This window comes from Peromyscus maniculatus, chromosome 7, assembly GCF_049852395.1.
Source record: "Peromyscus maniculatus bairdii isolate BWxNUB_F1_BW_parent chromosome 7, HU_Pman_BW_mat_3.1, whole genome shotgun sequence".
Classification (NCBI taxonomy): domain Eukaryota; kingdom Metazoa; phylum Chordata; class Mammalia; order Rodentia; family Cricetidae; genus Peromyscus; species Peromyscus maniculatus.
Window position 1 is genome coordinate 37,343,209 of NC_134858.1, and position 23,376 is coordinate 37,366,584.

At 48.5% G+C, this 23,376-nt stretch overlaps 1 protein-coding gene across 1 annotated transcript in view; it reads left to right on the forward strand.

The window, feature by feature from the left end:
• Positions 1 to 21,771: 21,771 nt before the first annotated feature.
• The window catches only part of Clmp (CXADR like cell adhesion molecule), a 106,716-nt gene continuing 105,111 nt past the window's right edge, over positions 21,772 to 23,376 (forward strand). Inside the window, exon 1 of the mRNA XM_015999725.3 lies at positions 21,772 to 22,188. Coding sequence (XP_015855211.1) covers positions 22,164 to 22,188 — 25 coding nt within the window. The 5' untranslated portion in view covers positions 21,772 to 22,163. The remainder of the gene's footprint in view (positions 22,189 to 23,376) is intronic.

The following is a 23,376-nucleotide window of genomic DNA, read 5'->3' on the forward strand; positions in this document are numbered from 1 at the left end:
ATAACAACATGGAGACTTCTTATTAATTATGAAAGTTTGGCCTTCAGCTTAGACTTGTTCCACTAGCTCTTATAACTTAAATTAACCTGTTTTTATCAATTTACATTCTGTTATGTGGCTTTTTACCTATCTTTAATTCTGTATGTCAGACTTCCTCTGTGTCTCTCTTCTCCCCAGAGTCCTCTCTTTCCCTGGAAGTCCCACCTATTCTCTCCTGCCTAGTTATTGGCCATTTAACTCTTTATTAAACCAATCAGAAGGCCCCTTAGGGTACCTTCTGTGTACGAAAAGATTATTTCACAACACTGAGGTCCTCCCCAGGTCAAACAACTATCATAGCCCCCTTGACCCACTGAGCAGAGCTCACATACAGTCGCCAGCCCTTTTCCTCAAACTCACTCTGCTGGGTTCATACCCACCTGTTTTTTTATGATCTCCCATATTACCATTCATTACCTTCCATTCCTATCCCCCGAGTCTCTGTCCTTGACATTTCATATCTCCAGACATCTACCACTTCTCATTCTTGCACTAAAATTGCCCCCATCCTTTAAGGCCCCTTCTTGAGTCACCTTCTCCATGAAGACTTCAATGATGACTCTAGCCAAACATGACACCACATGCAGCAAGCTGCAAGGATATATTATAGAGATTTAGCTGTGTATAATAAACTATACCTTGACCAACCAAGGTGTCCTTCAAGAGGAAGCCATTTATCAACGAATATGTGGCCTGCAGGGACACATGCAGGCAGAATACTGTATACATAATAAATAAATAAATATTTAAAAATTCAAGTGTTGGTGAACTAAATAAATGAAGGAATAGGTTAGGAATAGGTTATATGGGAGAGAGGAAGATGACTATGCAGTTGGACGTCCATTCTCATTAGTAAATGTAAGCATCTCCTGTCCTGGGCCCCCAGGTCCCACCAAGTTCCGAGAGCCCCGCCCTCTTATGTAATCTTACCACTATAGAGGTGATGCTGACACAGCCAAGGTGTCCGGAGTTCATTGACACCTCCACAGCAATGTTGACCGTCAGCCATGGGAATGAACAATCTCAAGCCAAGTACTGGAGCTCTGTGCCCATCCTGCAGCTGATGTGATCATAGTCCAGGATGCAGCCCCAGATCCACGGGCAGCACCGTGGGCCACGGTGATAGACGACCTCAAGAAGCAGAGCGAGGAGCTGGGGGCACTCAAGTTCTGATTGGCTCATAGACTTATCGGAAAATCTACCTGCCTTCAGCACCACCGTGGCTTCAGAGGCTAGACAAAGTAATGGTACCGTCTAGACTGCCTTCGAGCTTACATGCAGCCAGGAAGACCCAGATGAAGCTCCCCTTTGTGACACATTCTCCCGGGGAAGTCTAGAGGATAATGATGTCTCTGGCATTTAAAAGTTTATTAGCAGTGCGAGCTGAGGGAAATGTCGGCATGGTGTTGACCTCCGCTCTGGTGACAGCTGTCCAGAATGATTAGATGGAAGAGCAGGGTGGATAAAAACTGAAAGACAGGAAGGAAAACAAGAAGTGGAAGGAGCAGAAATTGTTCCATGGCAGTCTTGCCACAGTCGAGAATTTCCTAAATGGAAGGCCCTGTCTGATGCAGAACTCATGGGATTAAGACGAAATGGGTGTGGGGGTGACCGTCCAGTATCTGACTGGATTTAAGGCCCCCTCCACAAGACGGAACCCATCCCCAACACTCCTTGGGTAGCCAAGAACCTGAGGCGAGATAGGCCAGAGATCTAGGGGGAAAGCAAATACTACTGTTTTGTCAAAGGAATGTAGCAATGAATGACTCCTAACGACAACATTCTGTTGTACTCATAGAACAGCGCCTTGCTCAGGCATTGTCAGAGAAGCTTCCTCCTTTAGCAGATGGGAACAAATACAGAGACTCACAGCCAGACATTGTGTAGAGAGTAACAGACCTTGGAACACTCATCCCTAAATGGGATCAAATCCCTCCCCTCAGGCCTCAGGAAACTGCCAAAAGGAGGTAGAAAGAGGAGACAGAAGACATCAAGGAATCAAGACCTTCTAGATCCAACAGGGCTGGCACACATATGAACACACAGAGACTAGGGCAGCATACCCCGTGTCTGCATGGGTCTGCAGCAGACGGGGTCCTAGAGCTGAGAAGAGAAGTGGACACATGCCTCCATCCCTAACACAAAAGCTATCTCCAGTTGATAACCACTTACAAGTGAAAAATTTAGTTTTCTGGGGTCTAGAGAGATGGCTTAGGGGTTAAGGGCACTGACTGCTCTTCCAGAGGACCGGGGTTCAATTCCCAGCACCCACATGGCAGCTCACAACTGTCTGTAACTCCAGTTCCAGGGGACCCTCATAGAGACATACATGCAGGCAAAACACCAATGCACATAAAATAAAAATAAATCAATTATTTAAAAAATTGTTTTCTACAAGGGAGTCTCACTGGGAAACAAACTATTCTTAACGGTGGGCCTCATGCCCAACAGCAGATGTTCAACGGAAAACAAAGTCAGAGGCATCTTTGGAGGTTAGTCGTCTCCTAATGTTGTATCAGGGTTTGGTGGTTTTGTTTGTTTGTTTTCTTTTTGTTTTTTTTTTTTTTAACCTCGCAGGTCCCTTGTGCGCGTAGTATGGTTTCCAGCTTTGTGTTTGTATGGGACTCCTGTGGGTGTAGATGTCTCTGTGTCCACGTGTGTTTCTTATGCTCTTCCTTTGGCTCTTCTCCCTCCGTTTGCTTGTTTTGTCCTAATCCGATCAGTCTGTTTTCATTTTATCTTATTATATTTTATCTCTTTTTATTATTATCCCTTAGATGCCTGTTTGTTTTCTAAGGAGGGACAGAAAGGGACTGGGTAGACAAAAGGGGAGGCGGGGAGGAAATGTGAGTTGGGGAGAGGAAAACCATATTTAGAATATATTGTATGAAAAATATCTATTTTCAATAAAATAAAAAAATTAACCTATTTACATAAACATGCCAGATAATAAAAGGTGATTAAAAAAAAAAGTACAGTAAAAATTATCAAAAGAACAAAAGAAAATAAATGAGCAGCCAGGCGGTGGTGGCGCACAGAAGCAGAGGCAAGTGGATCTCTGAGTTTGAGGTCAGCCTGATGTACAGAGCGAGTTCCAGGACAGCCAGAGCTGTTACACAGAGAAAGCCTGTCTGGAAAAACCAAAGAAAGAAGAGAAGGAGGAAAAGGAAAGAGAAGAGAAAGGAGGGGACAGATGGAGAAGGGAGAGGAGGGGAGGGGAGGGGAGAGGAGGGGAGGGGAGGGGAGGGGAGGGGAGGGGAGGGGAGGGGAGGGGAGGGGAGGGGAGGGGAGGGGAGGGGAGGGGAGGGAACAAGAGGCGGGAGAGAGAGCAATGGATGGATGAAGTGGGAAGCAGCTGCTTCAGGCATCTGGAAACCCTGACACATGCAGGACACTGGAAACCTGCAGAGGTAGAAGAACCTTCATGGCAGGAAAGGGCTGCTGGGAGCAGGAGGTCGGAGCATGGTCTGTACCACAGCCCACCGACCCTGGCTCATCCGCGGGGAGAGACTTGACTGCCACGTCTGTGGTTGTGAAAGGGCTTTGACTTCCCTGTCTCTCTTTTTTATTTTCTAGGAAAAGTTTTCCAAGAGAATATTCTTTAGATTGTTTTCATCTTTGACCCTAATAAACGATCCATAAATTTCAAATATAAGCCAGTTGTGGGTGATGCTTGCCTGTAAACCTAGTGCTTGGGAGGTGGAAGCAAGAGAATCGGGAGTTCAAGTCCAGCCTTAGCAACGTAGAATGTTTGAGACCGGCCATAGCTACATGAGACCCTGTCACAAAAACAATTCCCAGATTAATAATAATAATAATAATAATAATAATAATAATAATAATAATAATAATAATCAATAGAACTGAAATGTAGGAGGTCTGGGGAGATGGCTCAGTGGTAAGATCCAGGCATAACTGCATATATCTGGACACAGGCAGATTCTAGGAGTGCAGTGGCCAACAAATCAGATGAAACTGAATTTCAGGTTCAGTGAGAGACCTTCTCTCAAGGGAACGAGTAGGAGAGTGGTAGAGGAAGACACCAAGCAAGACATCATACCACACACCACACTACACACACACACTCTACACACAGACCCCCCCCACACCACACCACACACACTCTACACACAGAACCCCCCACACCACAACATATACATACACACACACATACACACACCACACACAGACCACCCCCCCACACACACCATACCACATACACACACTCTACATACAGACCCCACACACATACACCACACCACATACATACATACACACATACACACACTCCACACACAGACCACACACACACATACACACGCCACACCACATACACACACTCTACATACAAACCCCACACACATACACCATATACACACACACATATACACACTCCATACACAGACCACACACACACACATACACACACCACACACAGACCACACACACACACACACCACACACACACAAACACCACACACACACCACACCACACACATTCCACACATACACACACTACACCACATCACACACACACCACACACACACAACACACCACACACACTCCACACATACACACACTACACCACATCACACACACACAAACACCACACACACACCACACACACATCACACCACACACACACCACACCACACACACACCACACCACACACACTCCACATATACACACACTACACCACACCACACACACACAAACACCACACACATACACCACACACACACACCACACACACACACCACACCATACACACTCCACACATACACACACTACACCACACCACACACACACAAACACCACATACACACACACACACACACACACACAAGTTCTTCACGAATTAAATATGAACTTTTGGAAAGAGCTAGAACTATAGGCGTCACTCTGGCACACTTTCGGTGGAAACGCCGCAGTGACGGGATGTGGTGGCAAACGCTCTCATGTGAAGCCTCCTGGAGTGAGGAGAGAAACTGCTATTAGCAGAAACAGTAACGGCCAGCATTTGATGTTATGCTTTTATACTAATAGACTTTAATTTCCTAAGAACCCTTGGAAACAAATGGTATTACCTCATTTTACAGTCCAGGGACCAGACAGTTAGCAATGTCTCCAGGCTCCTACAACAAGAACACAGGCCACCTTAGTTCACACAGCTTCTCGATGACGTCATGCTGCCTCGGTGTCAATCAGCAATGCACCCCTTGGCGGAAAGAGAAGAAAGGAAGGCGGGCAGGCAGGCGTGGGAGGGGGTCCCATGGATAGAAACAAAGAGGAAGACGGGGAGAAAGAAGAAGGAATGGCTGTGGTTAAACAAGGAGCTAGAGACAAAAGAAGGAGAAGAGGGCGGGCGGAGTAACAAGGACAGAGGGATGGATGGGAAGAGGAAAAAGGGCTGAGGAGAAGGGAGACAGAAAAGGAAGGAAGGAAATGCAAGAGAGGGAGGAGGAAGAAGAAAAAACGCATATGCAGTGAGCAGGAACATTCTAAGGACTTCAGAAGCCGCCCGAGGCTCCATTCCACGTCACAGTTAACAGACTGAGATAGTCTACCGGCTATAAGTTCAATACTCAGGAGTCTAAGACTGGAGAATGGTAAGGAACAGGCCAGCCTGGGCTAAACAGCAAGACTGTCACAAACAATAAAACATGCCTTTAAGCTGGGCAAAAGTGGCACACACTTTTAATGCCAGCACTTGGGAGGCAGAAGCAAGCAGGTTTCTGTGAATTTGAGGCCAGCCTGGTCTACAGAGTGAGTTGCGGGACAGCCGGAGCTACACAGAGAAACCTTGTCACAAAAAAAAAAAAAAAAAAAAAAAAAAAAATCCCTTTGCTGAGAAATATTGCAATCATTATCATTATCATTGAAATTTGATCCAAGAATAATTGATTGGTAATCATTGTATGAAATCAGGACTTCTTGCAAAAAGGGAAAACTTACCTGTAAATTTTTCTCCGATATGTTAAAAAAAATTCTCCTAATCACTAATGTAGCAATTAATCAAAATGATACTGCACACCTTTGTAGATATACTTGTCAATTAGCTGAGCACTCACTGCAATTTCACAGGAATGTCTTCATTGTGAAACTGATGAGGTCTTCTTCTACGCGTCTCCGTGTCTCACCCAAGGGGATAAACAGTACTGGTTGCCAGGGTTTCACTAGGTCAGCAGAGCCCAGCTGATGACTGCATGAGGATACTTAAGGTTACCATGGAAATGCTGTCAGCCACCCACTCCCCAAGCCATCTTCGCACATCTGCACAATGGAAGCAAGCATTTGTGTCCACTGGTGGGAGCTAATGGCATCTCTCAGAGGCCCCTTGGAGACTCCCTCCCCTCTGGTGATCTGGCAGATGGGACGCAGAGCAACACCAGGCCCAGGATACGAGCAGCCAGAAAGAATCTAGAGGCCTAGCGTGATCACCAGTGTACAAGACAGCCAACCTGAGCACACCCAAGGCCAGGCTGCAGTCAAAGGCGACACTGAACAGCCCTCCTTTGCTTTTGGGGTTGCTATGACAGCCAGGAATTTGCAAACCAAAGCAGACCTGGAAAAGAATTCTGTCCTTGGCCCCAAAAGTTTGTGTTTCCACACTGTTTGCTGAGGGTTCCTGCTGTCCCCTTTGATACCTACCAGATGGAGGACTGGCTAAATCTGGGACCTGGAAACCTCCCAGCAGAAAGGTTATTTCAATCTGAAATAACCGAAACCTTGTAAGATGGGATGTAGGTGTGATAGGAGGGACTTGGCAAGAGGAGTCGGAAACTATTACAGAAAGTCCCAGAGAGAACCTCATCATTTTCTCGAAGAACCTTCCGTATCTAAGTGAGTGGACTGTGGTTTGCTCAGCACATCCACAAGAACTGTCTAGTTGGATTTTTGCATCTGCTGGGTGACGATATCTATGTAGATAATATAATACTCAGCCAACTGACAAGGAAAACTAAATCCAGTAAGAACAAGATTGAACCACTAACAAGCAGAAGGAAAAAGACTTGAATCTGGCTCTTCCGACTTGACATCTTGCTCTTTCAATTCTACCATAATGTAGGCTGGGGATTAGCTCAGTTTGTAGACTGCTTGCTTACCACACATGAAGCCCTGGGACCCACTTCTGGCATCACACACACTGGGTATGATGGTGCAGGACTGACATCTCAAAACTGGGGAGGGGCTGGGCGGTGGTGGCTCACGCCTTTAATCCCAGCACTTGGGAGGCAGAGCCAGGCGGATCTCTTTGAGTTCGAGGCCAGCCTGGGCTACAGAGCGAGATGCAGGATAGGCACCAAAACTATGAAGAGAAACCCTGTCTCAAAAAACAAAATAAACAAACAAAAGGACTGGGAAGAGGGGAGGCAGAACCATGGAGGGTTAGAAGATCAGTATCATCCTTGGCTACATAGAAAGTAGTAGACCAGCCTGACCTTCATGATGCCTATCTGGCCTGGATGGTTTAGAACCAGGGTTCTGGTTTTTTCAAGAATGCAGTGTAGATACATTTGGGGGGCTGTGGTTGCTCTTGTCAGCGTAGTTCTAAAATGGCATCTGGTGTAACTCAAACTGGTTTCAAATTCACTGTGTAGTTAAGGATGACCTTTTGAGTTCCGGATCCTCCTGCCTCTACCTCTCACATGCTGTGATCACAGCTGTGACCTGCCATGCCAAGCTTAGATTGTGTCTTCTTATTGTGGTATACAAAATACACAAAAATTTCCAGTTGAGATTTTTCTTGTTTGTGGCAGTTGAGGACTGACCTCAGGGTCTCAGACATACACTCTACCACTGTCATATCCTTAGCCCAAACTAAATAAGCTTGTAATTCAATGACAGTTAGCACCTTTGTATTTTTGTGCGATGGTCACTATCATCAATTGCCAGAACTTTCTTTTTTCCAAACGGAAACTCTGTGCCTCCTAAACATTGTATTCGTTACTTTCTCATTACTGTGAGCAAAATCCTAACAAGAAGCAAGTCGGAGGAGAAAGGTTTTATCTTGGCTCACAGATTAAGAAGGGAAACAGTCCACCATGGTAAGGAAAGCATGGGATCAGAGATGGAAGGCAGCTGGTCACACTGCCACACGGGAAAGGGATGACAACTGGCACAGCTCCCTGTCTCCACTGGATGCTGCTGCCCACGTTCACAGTGGGTCTTTTCTTCCCAGTTGAACCTTTCTGGAAATGCCCTCACAGACACAACCAGGGGTGTGTTTCCATGGTGATTCTAATCCCATCAAGCTGACAATTGAGGGTAACCATCATAGACAAGAACCCCGAAGTCTCTGCAGCTCAGTCTCCAGAAGCCAGCATTCTGCTCTCTATCCCTCACAATTATTCTCCGTGCTTCTTAGAAATGGAATCGTAAAGCACTTATCCTTTGGGGAATGGCTTATATCCTTTGACATAATGACTTCAAGGTTCATCCATGTTGCCACATGCCTCAGACCTTTCTTCCTTTGTAATGCTGAATAATGTTCTATTGTAACAACTGGGGTGTTGTTAGGATGGGATGTATGGGGTTCAGTGTTACTAGAGTGCTTCCCGACATGCAAGCAGCCCTGGGTTCAACCACCAGCGCTACAATGATAACTAGTAACAGGACATTTTTTCCATTTGTTTGTTTGTTTGTTTGTTTGTTTGTTTGTTTTCCTGGAGCTGAGGACCGAACCCAGGGCCTTGCGCTTGCTAGGCAAGTGCTCTGCCACTGAGCTAAATCCCCAATCCCCAGGACATTTAAAATACATTTATTCCATTATATAGTTAAACACATTTTGTGAATCCATTCATCAGTTAATAGACATTTGAATTACTTCTGCTTTGGGGCTATTGTAAGCAGTGCTGTTTTGAACATGGATATGGAAATATCTCTTTGAAATCCCATTTTTCAGTTATTGGAGGAATAAATTTAGAAATCCATTTTCAATTTTTAAAGGAAATTCAATATTTTCTTCCATAATGGCTGTACCATTTTACATTCTCACCAATAGTATATGCGGGTCTTAATTATGCCAACACCTGTTTATCACGTGTGTGTGTGTGTGTGTGTGTGTGTGTGTGTGTGTGTGTGTGTGTGTGTGTTTGTGTGATCTTAATGAGGATACAGATGGATGATTTTTCAAAATTCATAATTATTCAGGTTGACTTATTCATAGGGTTTAGAAAATGGACTTCTTTTTGTTTTGTTTTGTTTTATTTTGTTTTGTTTTGTTTTGTTTTGTTTTGTTTTGTTTTGTTGAGACAGAGTTTCTCTGTGTAACAGCCCTAGCTGTCCTGGAACTCTTGTAGACCAGACTGGCCTTGAACTCTCAGAGATCTGCCTGCCAAGTGCTGGGATTAAAGGCATGTGCCGCCACCGCCTGGCTTAGAAAATGACCTCAATGAAGCCTCCTGACCTACCAACGCTGAGTCCGTCCAGAAACCTCCAAAGATCCACTGGTTCCCAAGGAAAGCCGTATAACTGTGCTGAGGGACAATGAATCCAAAGCATAGAATTTCCCCCAGAAGGTTCATGGCTTCGAGATGAGCGTGAATTCACTGCACAGATAAGACCACACCTCCCCATGCCTCTGGGGAACCACACATGTGCACACAGGTAAGCCGTGAGTCTGTGTGGATGAAGATGAATTTGGAGAGTTGTGGGAGGGTTGAGCTGGCCCTGGGGGAGAGAGAGGTGCCCTTTCCAAACAGTAGAGTTGTAGAATGAAGGAAGTCTGTGGAGAGTCCTTCCTCCTTAGCTTCAGAGAGACAATTTAGATTGGATCTTTAAAAGACGTCAGAAGTACTCTGTGAGCATAAGACATAATTACATCTGATTGTCTCTAGAGCTGTAATTGTGCCACCTGGCCAGACATTTAAAGTCCCACAACGTGTTTTGGAATAGTGGGAAGTCTTGGGCTGTTAAGGTGAGACTGGAAACTCTCCCAACCTTGCCTAGTTCAAGTTCCACCACAGCCAGTAAATAGTGTCTATCTGCATCTGCGTGTGCTTCCCCTGGGTAGGAGGAGAGGTCAGCTCTGAGTCCTGAACCCAGGCTCCGTTTTCTCTGTTTATCTGCTGTGTCTATCACAGGTCCACGTCAAATGCTTGTGGGCTGAGTGATTCTCTACTGCAGCTGAGTAACACAAGAAAGAACGGTGGCCCCCATCTAGGTTCTGTGCGGACTCCTTGGCATGTTTAGCTCACTTTCATAAAGAACTGAGGTTTACAAGGCTGTAGCTTCCTTATTTTCCTCAGAGAGGTGAGACACAGAGACTCATAATTTGTTCAAGCTGGCTCAGTAAGGGTGATGCCTGGAAGCGCCCATTTCGGCTGGCTGACGTCCACCCACCACCATCGGCTGTCCGTGGAACACTGTTGGCTTGGGCCACAGCTGTCACTCACCTTCCCCCACCTCCTGGGATTGCTGGGGGAAGATGCAAGAGCCTGGTTCTGAGTCACGAGTCTCCCCGCTTGCTGGGCTTGGGAAATGTTCCTCCCCATCTCCCACCTCCTGAGCGTGGCCACCGCACACATCAGTCTTGTCAATGAGCAGCTGCAAGCAGCTGCTGACAGCTCAGAGCATCTCAGCCACAAACCATGAGCTCCTCACAGGCTGGACACCAAGACCTACCCAGGCTCTGCATGGGCTGTGTTCTCGTCAGTCTTGTTGGATGATTTCAGTTAAGGCTCATCCATTACCAGGGAGAGAAAAAAAGAAAACAACCCAGGGCCTCTATCAGTGCTATCACACCTGATTCTGCCAGTGGCCACCAGCTAGTTTTCTATTCTCGTTCCTGGTCCACTGGGAAAAGATGGAGCCATTCCATGAGATATCTGTCCACACTCCAGGAAGAGAAAAGGACTCATGACTAGGCAGCTTGGTTGCAGACTTGGCTGTGCCTCTGACTGGACCCTAATCCTGAGCTAGAACTTCCCTTGGGTCGCTCTCCAGCTAAAAATGAGGAAGTTGGATGGAAAGGCACTCCTAGGCCATCCAGCTGAACAGCTGCATGGCCGTAGAGGGACTGCGGATTCCGGCTGGAACTCATTTTTCAGGCCCTCATGCTGGCAGGAACCTCGCTGATCTTCCCCGCCACAGCTGGGAAGAGAAAGACCTTTTCTGTCTCCTGGTTTGGTCATTTTTGTTCTCTGCCAGGTGCCTCCATAGCAACAGAGGGAAGTGATGTTAGACTCTTGGCAGGGGGGTCGGGGGGAGTCAACCAGGTCACAGTTCAGTGACAGAATGAGGGTGGGCATGGTTCTGCTCACCCTCCAGGTGGCCTTTACCTTGGAGGAGATGCCACTCGGAATGCACAGCAGGTCAGTGGGGGACGGTGGCAAGAGCATGAGGTTAGGAGTCAGAGGAAGGTTCTCAGTGCCTCCTCGCTGCCAGCTAGCTGTGTGATCCTGGGACTGCAGCTGTCCCCTCTGAGCTACTGTCCTTCACAGCGACATCAGGGCGGCAGGTCAGGTCTCTCTGATATTCCCGTCACCCTCAGAATCTGACCCCCAGTGCTCTCTCTCCCGCGACGTCCTGGGGGCAATTCTGAGCATGCTCAGCTGGAACGAACCGTTCCTTTCCTTTTACTGCCAGCTCCAAGATGGAGAACAATGAGAAGAAAAGAAACAACATCAGGATATTCTTTCAAAACACTTTTTAAATTTTTTATTTATTTATTTATTTTTAATTTCACATGCATTGGTGTTTTGCCTGTATGTACGTCTGTGTGAGGGTGTTGGATCCCCTGGAACTGGAGTTACAGTTGTGAGCTGCCACGTGGGTGCTGGGAATTGAACCCAGGTTTTCTGGAAGAGCAGCCAGTGCTCTTAACCGCTGAGCCATCTCTCCAGCCCTAAAATACTTTTAAAGCCGGGTGGCAGTGGCACATGCCTTTGATCCCAGCACTCGGGAGGCAGAGGCAGGTGGATCTCTGAGAGTTCAAGGCCAGCCTGGTCTATAGAGTGAGATCCAGGACAGGCAACACTTTTTAAAAAATAAATAATTATTTTTAAGATCGGATATCTCTTTGTAGCCCAGGCTAGCCTTGAACTCATGAGCCTCCAGGGATTATAGAATGCACCACCATGCCTTGTTTAGGAATATTCTTTTCTATCCCTTTTGCTGTGTGTCTTTTAGGAGTCACCAGACTCTACCCGTTTGTAAAGTAAGGAGGTGATGCCATCCTCTTCTCTGAGATGTGAAAGGACCCTCATCTAGTAGGAGCTGCAGTCAGGACAGAAACTGTCGCACCTCTGTGGAGGAAGAAAGAAGGGAGCTAACCTGAGCACCAAGATGCCTGTGCTGGGACATCTCCACATAGACTCTAGCAGTCTTCTCAACAGCCAGATGAGAAACACTGCTATGAAATCATGGAAGCAGGAAGAGGTTATAAGGGTTGTACTCCAGTTCGGGACAATGAATCAGAGCAGTGGTTCTCAACCTTCCTGACGCTGCAACCCTTTAATACAGTTTCTCACGGGTGCAGTGACTCCCACCCATAAAATTATTTCGCTGCTACTTCATCACTGTGATTTTGCTACTGTTATGAATTGGAATGTAAACATCTGATACGCAGGATATCTGATACGTGACCCCTCTGAAAGGGTCATTTGACCCCAAAGGGGCCGCAACCCGCAGGTTGAGAACCCATAGAATAGACGCTTTTCTCACTACTGTTATGAAATCCCTGCCGAAAGCAGCTAAGGAAAGGTTTGCTTTGGCTCGCACATTGAGGGTAGACTCCATCACGCCAGGGAAGGCATGTTGGAAGGAGCATGAGTCAGGTCATTGGAAGCAGAAAGAGAATACTGGTACTCAGCTAACAGTCTCCCTTTTATTCAGCCTGGGGCCTCAGTTTATTAGATGGTGATACCCACGTTCAGGGTAAGTCTTTCATCTTCAGGTTAACCTTTAGGGAAAGACAGTCTCAAACAAACCCAGAGGTGTGTTTCCATAGTGATCCCAACCCAGTCGTACCGATAATGAAGACAACTCTCAGATGCACTTTGGACCATCAGAAGCTCCTTTAGTTCCCGAAGAACTAAAAGAGGAAGGATGGAAATTCTGGAAAGCCCCCAAGCACACTGCTCCCAGGGAGGAAGGAGGAGCAGATGGCAAGGGCTCCAGCTGTGAATCTGCTCCTCTTGAGTAGCCCACGCCCCCCTCAAAGCCCCACCAGGTAGAGGGACAGACCTTGAATCCTGGGTGTCGCTGCAGAGATGGGTTAAGATCTTTTATCCGTGGACAAATATCCTCCAAGAAACAGCAGCCCCGCCAAGTTCCTACCTCTTCAGTTGACCCCACAGGTGGGAGATTGGGACTTCCTCCACGAGTTGTGGGCCTAGAACTCGATCCAGACACTCTTACCTCTTCCTTGTCCTGGCCCTTCAGGGAGAAAACAGCCCCTTTCTCTCCCAAGGTGAGGAGAACACTTCGTTACTTAGCCTCCCTTAGCACACAGGGCCCTCAGGCACAGCCTCCATTAAAGTTATCCTGGAAGAACCTTAAAAGCCAGCTGGGGCCTCTTACTGTCCAGCCATAAAAAGAAACACACTGAACAGCCAAGTCGAGGAAGCATCTTCGTAGGACAGGAAAGAATATATAAAGATAACTTGTTTGAGTAGAAAAAGGAAATGAGACAGAAATTGGCTCTGTTTACTGCACAGAATGGAATTCTATGAACTCCACTCCAGCTTTAGTTGGAACAAATATTTACCAAGTCCCGCATGTGTTAGACACTGCAGCAGGCGCCTTCACCGCAAAGTCATTTCTTCGCCACGGCGATGCCAGGCAGGGGACGGGAAGGTGCAGCGGATCAGGGGCCGACTCATGACTACCAAACCTGCAACCCAGAACCCTTCCCATCACATGCAGCTCCATCCCCCCAAACATCCTCATGAGCTTGGACCTCATCTGTGAGGGCACCACCCAGGTGGATCCAGGAGCCCAACGGCACTGAAAGATACATTTGTGCTGCAGACATCTCAGCTGCAGCCCATTGGTCGGGCATGTGCAATGCTCTGAGTGTCATCCTCAGTACTGGGTGGGAGGAACGTGGTCCACAGTTCACAGCAGGATGGGAAAAATCAGAGTTTTTTGACTTTCCACTGTGTTCCTCTCCCCCTCGGTTTGTAGACATTCTTTTCTTTCTTTCTTTTTTTTTCAATCAGCCTAAATCATTTATCAGGTATGAATTTTACAAACATCACTATATTAGTAATAACGGTGGAGCTTAAAAGTACTGTGCCTTCTCCAAACCGGCCCAATGAGAGTCATCAATAGTGTGATCCCTTTCCAACTCTGGCAACTTGTAAATAGCAGTCCACACCTCTCTGGGTTTGTGGATGTATTTGGTGATCCACTAGGGTATCAGGATTTCTTCCAGGTATCTTTATGGAATAAATCAATGAGGATAACCTCAAATAATTTGTATGAGGAACTTTACCAAACCTAGTAAGAATTCAAGACTCTCAAAGCCCCATCCAGCTAATTCCTCCACAACAGACTGAATGAAGGCTTCAGGCAAAGTTTACCTAGCCGGTTGGCACCGTGGCAGACAGGCCAACCTTGAGTGGTACCCATAGGAATTGACACCACAGTGCACAAGAGTCTTGTACATGGCATAACCTTGCTTGGTCTTGTATTCCAGCCTGTGTACTTTATCCTGCTGGGTGGGGTGTGCAGGGCTGTGGATCCCAGAAAGCTAACGGTGCTGCCCGCAGGGGACCCACAAAAGAAAGCTCCTGGAGGCAGACTGCTTCTTCCTGCATGACTTCCGGAGGCACTTGTATGCACTCAGCTCAGTTTGCCTGGTGGCTTCTGTGGATGGAAAGGAATTTACAGGCTTTTGTCCCAGACTTTTGTCCTTGGCATCCATGTACTAAGTGAGCTGTGAGCTCCACAGTGAGCTCCACTCTCTCATTCCATGGATTGTTTTTTTTTTGTTTTTGTTTTTGTTTTTTGTTTTGTTTTGTTTTTTTGCATCGTCTCCCTTAATTCACTCCAAACTCTTCAGAGCAAGGACCACTTTGCTTTGGTCACCATTGATTTTTAGTGCCTGGACCCATACTAGGTACCTAATGGATTTGCTGGGAAGGGAGGTTGCTGTTGTTATTTTGTTTTCCGTGGGCATATGTTTTGCCATGGAGTTATACCTTCAACTCTGAATTATTGATTGAAAAAGAAAACAGAACATAGATGACAGATGGACTGATGATGACTGTCGTCCTTCAACGTTATCATCTCTCGAAGTAATTGAGTCATTTATCTTTTTTAGCCTGACAAGTTGACTTACTCAACTTCCCCAGTTTGTCAGGTCCAATTCAAAGGCAGTGGGGTCTAAGAGGCTTGGCTCTCCTGACTTTACATCTTGCCTTAATTAATTGTTTACTGCCCATGGCATGCAGTACAGTTGGCTTCATTCTCCACACCCAGCCTCCTCACTGTAGTGTGATAGTGTGAAGCACATAGATGGTTGCCATTTATCTTACACATAGAAAGCCTGGTGCGGTGGCTGACGCCTGCAATCCCAGCACACGGGAGGCAGAGAAAGGAGGACTGCCATGAGTTTAAAGCCACCTTGTGTTATATAACATATTCCGAACCAGCCAGGACTATGCAGCAAGACCCTGTCTCCAAACGAAACACGCTTGGCATATAGAACACTGTATTAGATCCCCTCCTGTCACTTTGGATGCCTCTTCTGTCTTCCCCATTCTCTCTCATCCACGGTGACTGTTAGACACTTGGTCCTGTCCAATCTTTCTTCCACGTACCTTCTGTTTGTTCTCCTGTGTTCCCACTATCATGCTTTACATGCAATACGTTCTAACTAGCTCCAGGGTCACCTCCAAGGCATCACGCACCCCCATCCCCATGCAGGATCCAGGACTTTCCTAGAGAAGAGGTAGGATGGAACTCTCTGACATCCCAGAGAGCAAGAATAAGAGTAAAATACGTGTGTCTCTGCTTTGTTTTAAGGTAGGGCCTCACTCTGTAGCCCAGCCTTGAACTCACAGCAATCTCCTCCATACAGAGATTACAAGCACATGCCACCACCAACAGCTAAACAATATGTGTGTCCCTCCTTCTTTGTTTTCGTCCTTCTTTTCTTCCTTCTTCTTTGTCTTCCTCCTTCTCCTTCCATCTTCTTCCTCCTCCTTCCCTCTTTCTCCTCCTCCTTCTTCTTAGAGGGCAGGATCTCATGTAGCCCACACTGGCCTCAAACTTGTTATGCAGCTGAGGATGATCTTGAACTTCTAATCCTGTCTCTTGCTCCTGGAGCTGGGATTGCAAGATTGCAGGTATGGACCACCATGCCTGCTTCATGTGGAATGGTGGATTGATCCCTAGGCTTCTTGCAGGAGATATATCTCCAGCTAATCGACTCTTGAAGCTGTATACTCATATCTCTTTACAAAATCTGGAGACAGCTGGGCTGTGAGAGTGCATACTTGTAAAATAAGCACTCAGGAAGTGAAGGCAAGAAGGTCAGAAGCTGAAAATCTTCCTAGCTGTGTATCAAGTTTAAGGCCAGCCTGAGCTGCATGAGATTCTGACTCAAAAGAAACAAAATCAAAACCAACCAACCAACCAATCAACCAACCAACCAACCAACCAACCAACCAACCAACCAACCAACCAGACAAACAGAAAACCAAAACACTGAGACAATGTCTAATGTTCACATGAAAACCTGGAGTGGGAAAATGGATGGTCATGAGGGAGATGCTAAGGTTCTCCATTGCTCACCAACCTTGTGGTCCTCAAGGTATTTCCTGTTAACATGGTTTTGATGAGAAGGTGCTGAACGAATCCCAGAACCCTTCACAGTCAGAGGCATTCATAATCTTACTTCAGTCCCACGGTCCTAGACGTTTTACTTCAATGTGTAATTTTCGTTTTCATTTTTTCTTTTCAATCAGTGTGTCCTAAATATGTAGGCTCCACGTGTTTGAGCGGGAATGCCCACCCAGGGTCCTTGCCAGGTCCTCTCTATCTCAGTTCCAGTCGTCCTTGAGACGGAGGCATCGTTCTCCAGCCACCCTACTCCATAACATGCTTGCCTTTCTGGGAATGCCCAACATTTATTTTCGTTGTCAGAGTTAACTTGGAACCTTAACAGCATTACTTCCTTGTGTTGTTGATGAACCATTTCTCATGGTGAAGTCGTCTCTCCCACGGGACTTGACGGTCCACTAAAGGTAAGAGTGTCACATGCAACCTTGCATTCGCCCAAAGGACCTAGCATAGGTAGACAGCGGAAAACTATTATAAACTGTTCCCAGAAGTTCTACTTTGGATTTAGGACAGTCATATCCTGGAGTGGAAGATCCCCACCCAAGAAAGATGCATCAGCTTCCTAGCAGCCACAAGATTCAGACCCGGGGAAAAGGGAGTGTTTAAGATCACATCTCAGTATGATCTAATTATCCCAGCCGATGACTAACAACTGAGGGCCCAAGGCATCTTGATGCCCCCAGCTTGGGTGATGTGGATCTACACACACATCTGCTAGACTTACACATGTCTGTCCTCAGGTACACATCCCTCCGGCCAGAGCAGCAGCCACGAGAAGGGTGACAGTGGAACAGAAATGGTGCTTTAGAAGCATACAAAATGCACCTTTCCTAAAAGGCAATAAAGAGGAGGAGCCGAGTAAAGGGCACCCAGGGACTTTGGTACTGTTTTTGCTACTTTTTGGTGTGTCTGAAATAATGTCAAGCATTTTTTAAAAACTGTGAATTAGAAATAACAAGGAAGTGTCTTTCCTATCATCTCCTTCCTGCCTGCCCCAGCCTTCATAAAGAATTCACTTTTCAACACATTCATATGCAGTTATAGTTGTGGATATACCCTATTAGATAAACGGTTAAAAACGAAAAATTTGCCTGCTATGGTGCCATATGCCTTTAATCCCAGCACTCTGGAGGCAAATGCAGGGGCTGTCTATGAATTTGAGGCCAGCCTGGACTACATTGTGAGTTCTAGGCCAACTAAGGCTATCATCCAGTCAGACTCTGTCTCAGACGCCACCACCAGAATCAAAGAAACCTTTTAAATATTTCATAATGTCCATGGCTCCATGGCTCCAGTTACCACCGAAGGCCACATAAATGCCCAGGGTCTGGTCAGCCATCTGAGACCATGTTGGTGTCTGAGGGCCATACTGCCACCAGAGCCGTACTGATTTAAGTGGCCTGTGCTGCTACCCTGGGCCATGGTGACATTGGGGCCCCAAGCTGCAGCCAAAAACAAAGTCTGGGTCCATGACCCTACAACAGCAAGGGTCTGTGCTGATGTCCATGGCTGCTGTTACCATCAAAGGTCATGTGGATAACCAGGTCCTGGGCTGCCACCTGGGGCCATGTTGGTGTCCAAGGGCCAGACTGCCACTGGGGCCATTCCGATCTGAGTGGACTGTGCTGCCACCTGGAGCCATGGTGACATCTATGCCTAAGCTGCTGCCCAGGGTCATGTCTGGGTCCATGGTTCTACAGCATCCAGGGTCTCAGTTGATGTCCATGGCTCCTGTTATCCCCAAAGGCTATGTGGATACCTGAGGTCTGGTCAGCCACCTGAGACCACATTGGTGTCCTAGAGCCATGCTGCTTCCAGGACCATACTGATCTTGGTGGTCTGCACTGCCACAGGGGCCATGGTGGTATCCGGACCCATCTGCTGCTGAAGATCCATGGTTCTCCTGCAGCTGGGGTCTGTGTTGATCTCCGTGGCCCACATCACCACAGGGGACCATAGGAACCATGCGTGTTGAAATCCGAGGGCTGTTCTGAGCCGGCACCACACTTTGCTGGCCCTGGGAAAGCTGGCCTTGCGCTTCACTGGCCACTGGAGCAGAAGAGATTACTCTGCCCCTCACAGGAGAGCTGGCCCCACACTCAGGAGAGATGGTCCCACCTCTCACCACAGGCACGGGAGGGCTGGCCCTGATGGCTTCGGGGTAGAAGAGCTGGCTCTTGCCCTTGACCGAGGTAGACAGTCCCAGTGGCCCCAGACTGACCAAAGCAACAACCACTCAGTCCCAAATCCAGGGCCCACCAAAACATCTACCCCATCTATGACCTGCTGGAATGTGTGAAGGGACTGGTCCTTCGGAACCATAGCCACAGGATCTCCATGGCTCAGGACAACAGACATCTGAATAGAGTTCTGGTGAGGGTCCAGTATTGATGGTGTGCCAGAAGCCAGAGCCTTGAACCAGACCAACAACTCACTGCAATGAACATTTGCAAGTAAAAGCTGAGTGGACCAAAGAGTCTGCTGCGTGACACACCGCCGCTCCTGGTGCCACTCAGATGGATGAAGAAACGCTGAAGAGGTGGGAAAGATGGAGAGGTGAAGTGGGGCTTTTCATTTGTTTTGGTTTGGTTTGAACTTTTTAAATTTTCTTTCTTGGGGGCACCTTGGAGGGGTGGGAGGAATCTATGGGAGGGACTAGGAAATGAGTGGCACTGGGGCGCATGATGTGAAATTCCCAAAGAATCAATAAAAAAATTGTTAGAAAAGTAATATATTTAAGTTATCGATTTTTGGAATGGAGGGGTTTTAGCATTTTCCAAGCTAGGGGTGGATATTTTATCCTCCTAAGAAATGGTTTTCTAACCTCTAAAACAGAATAAAAATGTCCACACATGGAGCCTGGCTTGGATTCTCAGGACAGAATGTGGGAAAGGAGAAGAAGGGGGTGGGGTCACGGGGAAGGAAGGCTTGGGGCTAATATCCCCAAACCCCAAGACGAACCCAGGCTTTTGACAACATTTCTAAGTAAGTTGTGCAGTCTCTCCTGGACTCTGCTTTCCTCATCTGTGAAGTGGGGCTGGCTTTCAGTACAACTGCCAAGAGCTAAGCCGGTCCTAGGGGCCTAAGGGAGCCAGAAAGGAGGGATGGCAAAGGGGCAGCCTGGCAGCCCGCAGCGGGGCACGCCATTGCTCACTGAGCGCTGCTTAGGCTCTGGCCCCATGGTGGAACGGAAGGTGAGTGGCAGCACCCTCGGCCAGTTCTCCAGGGGCACAAATGGGCTGGAACTAGAGCGAACTGGTCCAGGATTTTCAGCAAAAAGTAGAGTGGCAGGGAAGAGCTGTGAGCCCTGGAGAGGGGAGCAGCAGCCCCGCCACCCTTTCCTTCTCTGGTCCTCTTGCCCTCTTGCCCACCTCCTATGCAGTGATCCTGGGACAGAAAGGGAGACTTTACTCAGTGCAATCTCACTGGGAAGAGAGAGGGACAGAGACACAGTGGCACTCGGCCCCCATCCATCGTCTGTGTTCTGGAGATGATACTTAACAGAGCCTGGCTTGTTCATATCTAAGCAGTTCCCATCGAGGGTGTGGGCCTGCCCATCACTGCGTTTCTGTGTCTCCAGGCAGGTGGTCTGACAAATAATAAATTCCTTTCCAGGAGAAAAGTTTTCTCTCCCGCTGTCCTAGGCATTAGACTTTTTCTTCTCCCAACATGAGATTCCTGGGGGAATTCCAGCTTTTGGGGATTCATTGTTTTAATAGCCTGACCACCAGTTTGCAGGATTCACGTGTCTGTGATTTCTTTATCCCTGCAAGGCTGGTTACACCTAGTTCAGGCTGGCTGGGAAACTCACTAAATAGCCCAGGGTGGATGTGAACTCTTGGCTATCCTCCTGTGTCAGCCTCCTAAGTGCTAGGATATAGGTCTGCATCACCATGATTTTTTTTTTTTTGGTTTTTCGAGACAGGGTTTCTCTGTGTAGCTTTGCGCCTTTCCTGGATCTTGCTCTGTAGACCAGGCTGGCCTCGAACTCACAAAGATCCACCTGGCTCTGCCTCCTGAGTGCTGGGATTAAAGGCATGTGCCACCACCGCCCGGCACCATGATGCTTCTTAAAGCACCACCCTTTCCCTGAACCCCACACTCCCACTTCTCTGGGAGAGTGGCTGGTTCAGCCCTGTGCTGACTTAACAGCAGGTGACTGTAAATAGCAAAGACAGGGAGCGAACACAAAGGCCATTATGTGGCGGCAAAGGGTCCAAACAGGAAGGCCAGAAAAACTGTTTTAATGACCCAGTATTGCACAAACCCACTATTTACATGGTGACCCTGGTGACATCACACCAACCTAACCAGACCTGGGAGGGATAGGAGAGGAGAAATGAGAGGCTGGGGAAACCTGAAGGGAGAGGACGCAAGGAGGAGACTGGGAGAAGCAAGAATGTGAACAAAACCTAGTATGGTGGTGCGCTCAGAAGCAGATAGCTCTTTCTTAGCTTTGTGAGTTCGAGGCCACCCTGGTCTACATAGATAGACTTCCAGACCAACAAAGAGCTACATAGTGAGACCTTGTCTCCCCCCCCCCCGCCCCGCCCCCCGCTAAAAATGTAAATGTGTGGTGTGTGTGTGTGTGTGTGTGTGTGTGTGTGTGTGTGAGAGAGAGAGAGAGAGAGAGAGAGAGAGAGAGAGAGAGAGAGAGAGAGAGAGAGAGAGAGAGATCATAGAGCATTGTGAGGGAGAAAAATATACAAAAGAGTAGAGAGATGTAGGAGAGAAAAGACAGAATTGAGAAGGCCGCATCCACCGGCTCTTGGCCGAACTGCTGCAGCTTCTCTCCTGTACCGCATCAATTGGCACCGAGCGCCCCCCTCGATCACCCCGGGCCGCGGCCCTCCCTCCCGGGTGGGAGGTAAAGCAGCCCCAGCAGCTAACCCCAAACGCAGAGAGGGAGGGCGGGAGCGAAGGGAAGGGAGAGCGAGGGGAGGGATGGAGGGAGGGGCTGCGGTAGGAGGCAGCCGTGTGGTTCCAGCTCAATTTTTTTTTTCTCTTTCTCCAGTCGGTTTTCTTTCCAAACAGGGAAAAGTGTTCCACGAAGCGGTAGCGCCTTGCCGCCTCGCCTTCTCCTCCCTGACCCTGGGCCCGGCCCCCGTCCCGGCGCCAGCTGCTGGAGCCAGGGCTAGAAGCCCTCGGTGCCCCGGGAGCGCAGAGCGCAAGGGACCCGGGCGCGGGGCCGGCGCCCGCACATGGCTGCAGCCCCCCGCGCGCACCCCGAGGCGCCGCGCCCTGCTCGCAGAAGGTCCGTCGGCTGCGCTCGGTCTCCCTGCAGCCGGGCAGCGCTGAGCCGGGAAGCGCCCGTGTCCGGGGATCGGGATGTCCCTCTTCTTCCTCTGGCTAGGTGAGTGCCTTGGGGAGGGCGGGAGTTTGGATGGCCCTGGGCAAACGCCACCCTGCGTTTGGGTGGAGACCCGCCTTCAGCACCGTGGTCCCTGCAGTCCCGGAGTGCCGCAACCACTCGGTCCCTGCCTCCGCGCCACCGAGGGGCGCATCTGGCAGCGGAGGACCGCCCAGTCGGCCATCGAAATGTCTCACACATCTGGGCCCTCCAGCCAGCTACGGGGTGGGGGCGTTTCCTGGTGGAGTTTGGCGGAGAACCGTTTGGTGTGGAGGGTACTTTTCAGCGCGTGGTTTGGTTTCAGGAGTACCAGGGGAAAGTGGAGAGCTGGGGAGGAAAGGTTCATCCAGGGTTTTCTGTGCCAGGTTTTGAGGGTGGGGGGAGCTTTTTGTTTCAAACAGGCGCCTCTGAGCGCTCAGATTAGAAACAGATGTGTTGAAGGGGAAGAAGGAAGGAGAGGGAGGAGAGATGGAAGGAGAAAAGGGTAGAGAGGGAAACAGGGCAGGGTGCAAGAAGCACCAAGAAGCCAGGTGACCCCGGGAGATGCAGGCTGAATGCGACCCCGGGAAGGAGAGAAAGGAAAAGCCAGAGAATCAGAGAAAACGGAGGACAGGAATGTGAAGTCGAGCCTGGTCGAAGGGAGCCTGGAGTCCTTGAAACCGATGCAGCAAAGGAGGCGACCGAGGGAAAGAGCAGACTCTGCCCTCTCCTGAACCTGGCTCCTGGGCAGGAAGGGCCTGGCTGGGTGGTCTTTACTTAGGCGGTGGCTACCAGGCGGGTCTCCTGAGGCAGGGATGCCCTAAGGCACAGGCTAGTATGCCTGGGCTGGACTCGGGCAGCTTTGGGGGCCAGGGCACAGAAGGGACGTGTGGAAAGAGCTGGAGGGGGTCTGTGAACCTGGGAGGGACCGGACCGGGAAGACAGCACGACAAGTGAATGAAGTCCAGGCGTGTGTCAGGAAGCGAGGATCTTGTCCACCTGGAGTTCAAACCCAAAGTTAACAGGAGTTCAGAAATCTGAAGAGTAGGCCAGGTGTGCCGGACCCCAGGGTGGAGGGGAACTAACAGTGGGCCTGAACTGACTAGCCAGGTGACCCTGGGCAGCTTACTACATAGGGCTTTGTTTCCTTAGCTTCTCCCCCAAGAAAATTAGATGGTTTTTTAGGGTGTTTCCAAGCTCCAGGGCCAGTAT